Source organism: Suncus etruscus, chromosome 6 (genome assembly GCF_024139225.1).
Source record: "Suncus etruscus isolate mSunEtr1 chromosome 6, mSunEtr1.pri.cur, whole genome shotgun sequence".
Lineage (NCBI taxonomy): Eukaryota > Metazoa > Chordata > Mammalia > Eulipotyphla > Soricidae > Suncus > Suncus etruscus.
Window position 1 is genome coordinate 67,556,773 of NC_064853.1, and position 7,168 is coordinate 67,563,940.

Consider the following 7,168-nt stretch of genomic DNA (forward strand, 5'->3'; position numbering starts at 1 on the left):
ACGCTCAGGGCTCCTGCCTATGAGCTCAGAAATTGCTCCTGGCTTGGGGGGATCATATGGGACGCTGGGGAATCAAACCAGGGTCTGTCCTAGGCTAGCGCTTGCAAGGCAGATGCCTTACCTCTAGCGCCACCGCTCTGGCCCCAGGTTTAGTACATTTTGAACAAAGAGTCTCTGTCAATTATTTTGATCCTGTTTGTCTTTTGTTTTCTTTACCCCAGCTATGTCCTTCCACATCTGAAGGCTGCCGGGGTACCAGCACAGGATCTTCACACAAGTGACAGGTTCTGCCCTGCATTCTCCTGGACCAGCTATACACATGTCTCTGACTCAATGGATGTCAGACCAGGCCCTGCCTAGCCTCCAGAAGAAAAGGCAGGATATTTATTTGGCGTCCTTCCGCCCTCTTCCCAGAGGCACGTAATGCCCATTGTGGGAGCCTCAGGTGCTGCCTTGGGTTTCTGAGTGGGAGCAGCTGCTTCCCTGGGCCAGAGCAGCTGTGCTCAGTAGAATTCAGACTGTTCTGTGGGACCCAGCTCTCGCTTTCGCCCCCAGGCGTCCAGGATAGTAGGGGACACCCATTCACCTCCTCTTGCTGGAAGTCTCCCAGCTCGCCTCCTTAGTCACTATGTTGAGTCGCCTCCAGTGTTCAGGTGTTTATCTTTCTCTGCGAGTAGGTCACATAATTCCCATTATCTTACCAAACCTAGGGTCTGCAGGATCAGAGAAAAACAATCTCGTAAGCCATGCCATTACATTTAGGCTGCCGTGGAGCTAATTTCAAGCCCCTGGAAGATGCCTCTTTACCTTTCCGACTATATAGGGTTGGTTTAGAATTCAACAGCGCCGCCTCCTGGTGCTTTGTGGTCAATGACCACAGCGGAGAGGAGGCAAAGGGTGTGTGTGTGTGTGTGTGTGTGTGTGTGTGTGTGTGTGTGTGTGTGTGTGTGTGTGTGTGTGTGTGTGTGTGTGTGTGTGACAGAGACAGGGTGTGTGTGTGTGTGACAGAGACAGACAGATAGACAGTGTGTGTGTGTATGTGTGACAGAGACAGACAGATAGACAGAGAGACAAAGACAGAGATAGAGAGACAGAGACAGACAGAGACGTGTGTGACAGAGACAGAGACAGACAGAGACAGAGAGACAAAGACAGAGATAGAGAGACAGACACAGAAGCAAAGAGAAAGAAAAGCAAAACAGGAAAAAAATTGCCATTCTCCGTGTTATGTTTGGGACTCACCCCTCCGCATTCCTGGTAAGTGAATAAGTGGAAAAGATCAGCATTGAGAGATTCTCATCTCCTCCTCCCAGCTCTCCCTATGGTCCAAAGGTCCTCCCCGCTTCATTACTGTCTGTCATGCTTTAAAAAAAAAAAAAAAAGACATTGATCTGCACTTCGTTTATCCTCTGATCTCTGCCAAATTGGGGGGGGGGGATGTTACAGAACACTCGTGAACTCTGCTTTGGGGACTGGAGCTCCTGGCTCCCGAGGCAGAGCTGCAGACGAGATGAAGTGTCCTATGAAACGACGACATAAACAACCCAAGTGTCCTACGCGCTCCCAACGCGCCTGCCCTGCGGACCTCGGCAGGAATTTGCTTGGCGCAACTTCTGACGGAACAGACGCTTAGAGGCTTGACTTTTAACCGTGATGAGATGAGGTCTGTAGCCTTGGCAGCTCAAAATCAGAGACTCGAGGGTTCCCAGAGCAGAGCTGGAGGCGCGAACGCTCATCCTCCCTTCTTCCCCGAGCACCCAGTCGCGCTCTGGGACTTGCAGACGCCCCGCAGCCAGGCCTGCGTTCACCAGGGCGGCGTCCCTGACGCTTCCCAGGAGATCGCATCTTTGGAGGAGGGGAGTTCGAGCCCTAACCCTCTCCTTCCCTCCCAAAGCCCTCTTCCCGCTAGCCCTGCGGATCCTGGGCACTTTCTTCACCCACCTATTTTGTTTGAAAGCCCCTCCATTGCCTTGCACGCAGCCGATCCAGGACGGGCGTTGGTTCGAATCCCGGCATCCCATATGGTCCCCGAGCTTCCCAAGAGCGACTTCTGAACATAGAACCAGGAGTAACTACTGAGTGCTGCCGGGTGTGACCCAAAACCAAAACAAAACAACAAATAAAAGCCCCTCTAATCTGGGTCTCCTCTCCTAACACCCTGCATTTATTCAGGCTTTCCTGGAAAGGGCTGGAAACAACATATTTGGGAAGGAAAAGAGAACGAGAAGATGGAGAAGTGTCTGTGCGCAAAGAGCGGGTGAAAGTTGGAAGGGGCGGGAGAGGAGTTGCTGTGCCCCAGAGGGCCCTTTGGCCCTGCGGTCTTGCGGTCTTGGGGACCTCTAGGCGCCGCTGCCGACTTTACTCATCCCTGCGAAGTGCTCCGGGGGCGCGGGGGCGGGCGCGAGGCGTCCCGAGAACCCAGTAATTCGAGAACTCAGTATCAGCCCTTCCCACCAGGCACTTCCTTCCCGTTCCCGAACGTCCCGAGAGGGAGGGACACGCGCTTATAAACTCGCGCCAGGCCAGGCGGCATGTCAGAGCAGCCTCGCCCGCGGCCCCACTCCTTTAGTCCTCCGTGGCCCGCGGCGCTCTGCCTTTTTCTGGCCCGCGACCCCTGGACTCTGCCGGCCCGAGCTCGCCGAGGCTGAAGCCTACACTTGGAGCTGCTTGGACCATGCTCCGTGTCCTGCTCCTCGGAGTCCTGGCCCCCGCCGGCCTGGGACTGTCCGCGTCCAGCGAGCCTCAGCCCCACGGCAGCCAGTGCGTCGAACATGACTGCTTTGCGCTCTTTCGGCGACGCGAAAACTTCCTCGGGGCCAGTCAGTCCTGCCAGCACTCGCGGGGCCACCTGATGACCGTGCGCTCCTCGGTGGCAGCTGATGTCATCTCCCTGCTCTTAAGCGGAGACGGCGACGATGGCCCGCGCCTCTGGATTGGCCTGCAGCTGCCGTCTGGCTGCAGGGACCCCGGACACCAGGGGCCCTTGCGTGGTTTCCAGTGGGTGACCGGCGACAACCGCACCAGCTACAGTAGGTGGGCTCAGGAAGAGGACGAAGAGCCTCTCTGCGGGCCTCTGTGCGTGGCTGTCTCGGTGGCTTTGCCTTCCTCCCCAGGAGAACCGGCCTGGGAGGCGCAGCAGTGCGCGACCGAGGCCGACGGCTTCCTCTGCGAGTTCCACTTCGCCTCCTCCTGCCGGCCTCTGCTCGTGGAGACCCCCGCCTCTGCGGCTGCCAACGTCTCCATCACCTACAGAACCCCGTTTGGCGCCCTCGGAGCCGATTTCCAGGCGTTACCCGAGGGTAGCAAGGCCTCGGTAGCGCCCTACGGAGTGGAGCTAGTGTGCAGAGCTGGCCCTGGAGAGACTGAGGCGAACTGGGACCAAGAGGCGCCCGGCGCTTGGCACTGCGGTGTGGACAACGGAGGCTGTGAACACGCTTGCAACCTGAGCACCGGGGCCCCGCGATGCATCTGTCCACCTGACAGCGTCCTGCAGCCCGACGGGCGCTCCTGTGCCAAGCCCGACGAGCACGCGTGCCACCAACTCTGCGAGCACTTCTGCGTGCTCAGTAACCATGTGTCCGGTGAGTACTCCTGCATGTGTGAGACGGGCTACCAGCTGGCAGCGGACCAGCACCACTGCGAGGACGTGGACGACTGTTTGTCCGAGCCAAATCTGTGCCGCCAGCGCTGCGTCAACAAGCAGGGCGGCTTCGAGTGCCAGTGCTTCTCCGGCTACGAGATGCTGGACGGCGAGTGTGTGGAGGCCCTGGACCCCTGCACTGGGAACGACTGCGAGTACCAGTGCGAGCCCGTGGGCCAGACCAACTTTCGCTGCATCTGCGCAGAAGGTTTTGCTCCCATACCCGAGTATCCGCACAAATGCCAGATGTTCTGCAACCAGACTCAATGTGAAGCCGACTGTGACCCCAGCAATCCGGCGTACTGCCAGTGTCCCGAGGGCTTCATCTTGGACGACGGTGACGACGGTTTTGTTTGCACAGATATAAACGAGTGTGACAGCGACGAGTGTCCAGGTCAATGCCGGAACCTCCCAGGCACCTTTGAGTGTGTCTGTGGGCCAGAGACCGCCCTTGCTGGCCAGGTGGCGAGCGACTGTGACCCAGTGAAGGTGGACCCGAATGAGGATGGAGGCTCAGGAGAGCCGCCAGTCATCAGCCCGGCTCCCAGTGCCACCGTGAGTCCCACCTCAGCGGGGCATGTGCATTCTGGGGTACTCATTGGCATCTCCATTGCCAGCCTGTCTTTGGTGGTGGCCCTGTTGGCACTCCTCTGTCACCTGCGCAAGAAACAAAGTGCCTCTCGAGCTGAGTTGGGATACAAGTGTGGGTCCCCAACGAAGGAGGTGGTTCTGCAGCAAGTGCGAACGGATCTATCGCCTCAGAAACTCTGAGGGGCTTCCCTGTCCGTCCTCGCAGACCTTACTTCCCAGACTGGGTCCCTTGAAGCACCTTAGCACAAGTCGGAGCTGGAGAGGTCACTGGGCTCCTTTTACTGAACTCAGTCTGTGTTGCCACTGGAAACTGGACAGTGTGAACTCTACAATGAGGACACAGATTGCAAAGTGTCTCCTGTCCTCACCTTGGACCATAGAGGGGTGAGGTCACTTGGAAGCAGCCCTTATGCTAGACTGTGAGCCAGCCTATAGATGATGGACTAGTGAGTGTAATCAAACAATGATGATAACCGAAATATTTATTTTTCAGGAATTTACAATATCTTCCTTTTTTCACCTTCCACCTAGTTGTTATGCTTCCAATACCCACTTTGTATTCCTGTCTCCTCTTCCCTCTTTCTTCTTCCTTAGCTCTGTATTTAGATATTCCCACTTGTGAAATGACAGATAAACTATCAGATATGTGGGCCCTCCACATCTTGTCAAGGCCTCTTACAGTTCTGAAGCCAAACCCTATTTCTGTTTCCAGCATTCCTCCTCCTTTTTCTCTCCCTGAAAACTTCTCTGACCCACTAAGTCACACTACCTGTGTCTGATCTTACTCTCTGTCTGCCAAAGTGGAACATCTATTTGAAATGGAAATAGAAACACTAAAATCCAGAATGGTGGAGAGGAAGAATTCTCTCACTAGATTTGCTAACTTATTCTGAACTTTCAGATTTCCCAAGCAATGTCATTTAACAAAGATTAAGAAGATTTAAGAAGCACGTGTTAAATTAATGTTGCTAGATAATACCACAGGCACTAAACCCAAGGAGTTTTTCATTTTTATTTTTTAAAACAGTGAACCTGGGTTTGTGGTTGTTATTGTGATTTGAACTTAAAGATGGCAATTGTCATTAAGCTCTTTGTGCAGTTTATTTTCTTTATTACGAGTTGTTGTTGATAGTTTTGAAAACATTCACATTAGTGTTTTTAGATTGAGAAGGAAACACCATCCAGGAGATGGTTTAAGAACCTGTGAGCTACAGGATGCATGAAATAACTCTTTTGGCTTTCACTGTTCTTATAATTTGTAGGCCAAAATAAAATCCAATCTACTTGTTTAAGGAAGTCTGGGAGTTTGGGGGTGGAGCTAGGCAGATGCTCCATTAGACTCCCACCTTGATCAGGCCTTGATAATTTTATTCACTTCCACTAGAGAAATATTCTAGCCTGGAGCACTGGAATATGGTGCCTGAGTAAGAAGCAGGGGCAACCCCCAAAAGTAGTTAGAATTGCAGAATTAGGATCTAACCCCTATGTTCTTCAAGATAGTCTATTTTGATAACATCTTGGGGGGCAGATACTATCTACTCTATATAGGTGGAAGACAACCATTCCTGACAGTCCCAGAAGACAACTATTCCTGACAGTCCCAAACTTCCTGGGATATACAAAATGTGGATCAGTAATGTGTAGCAGACTGAACCAGATCCTTTATTTTTGAGAAACTGAGGAATTTTTATTTTATAGCTTTGCTTTCGGGTAGAAGAGACTAGGTACACACTTGTAGACATTGCTAATACAGGGTAGAGAAGAGTTTGGTTGAACTAAGCTAGTAAAGAAATCATGCTTCCTGTAGAAAAATATGTATCAGGTAGGTAAGTGTATCTTGTGTGATGAAAATGTTTATATCTACTATTTTGTAAACTCAGCACATTTGTACATATTTATTTATTTATGGAGATAAAACAACACAAGCAAAATCCTTGCTTATGATGTCACCTGTAGAAAATAAACCAATAATATTTCATGCATTCATGGTATATCTGTTCAAATTTCCTCCCAGGTATTTCTTTTTGATATCAGTAAATGAGCTCCTTATCAATGACAATATCATAGTTGCTTCAAAGGCATCTTTCCACATCCTAAAACTAGCTCCAACTGCCCTTGCTTCATCTCTAACTTTTAGAGATCTCTTCAGAGGATATTACTTCACTGCAGGAGTTTTATGTTATATCCATGTGCACACAGATGTTTTCACACCTTTGAAACTCCAGAAATTTCACATTCAATCAAGGCTTATACCTATGTGTTTCAAAGTGTATTCTCGGATAACTTGTTAAGATGATTTCAAGAAACTCAGAGCATCTCTAGATTCCTAGCCATATGTCCTTCTGTATTTGGTTTGGCTTTACATTGTGAGCTTTGAAATACAATAGTTATGAGGAGACTCAGTCTAGAGCTCAGTTAGTTATTTCTCCATACCAAGGTCTCATATGTGTTAAATCATTCTCATTTTGGTCCTAGTTTAGAAATTTTTTAATACACATATTTCTTGAAGCCCCTCTTCTGGAATAGTAAAGTTGGTTGAACTTTATAGTGATCTGAATGCTGTCATAAAGCAGAAGCTGGAGTCAAATTGAACTCAGTCAAGCAAAGAAAACATTCCATAGCCAGATATGGTGTTCATTTCTATAATCTCAACTAGTTGGGAGTCAGAAGCCAGAGGTCATTTGAGTCCAGGGGTTCTGGGCTTAGTGAGTTCACTGTGCAGATTGGGTTTCCACACTATTCAACATCAATATTGACACCCCTGGGTGTGATGGACCACCAGGTTGCCTAGGGAGGATGAATTAACCCAGGTCAGAAGTAGAGCAAAGTTAAAATTCCTACACATCTGGATACTTCTGAACGTATCTATTTAAATCGAAATAGGTGATGTGAGAGGATTTTGGAGAGTTTGCCATCCACCTGAGATAAAGGGAACAG

The 7,168-nt window shown here is 50.5% G+C and overlaps 1 protein-coding gene across 1 annotated transcript; it reads left to right on the top strand.

The window, feature by feature from the left end:
- Nucleotides 1–2,548: 2,548 nt before the first annotated feature.
- THBD (thrombomodulin) lies at nt 2,549–5,211 on the top strand. The gene has a single exon (XM_049775251.1). It carries the CDS (start codon nt 2,675–2,677, stop codon nt 4,409–4,411), a length of 1,737 nt encoding a protein of 578 aa, XP_049631208.1. The 5' UTR covers nt 2,549–2,674; the 3' UTR covers nt 4,412–5,211.
- The last annotated feature ends 1,957 nt before the right edge of the window (nt 5,212–7,168 follow it).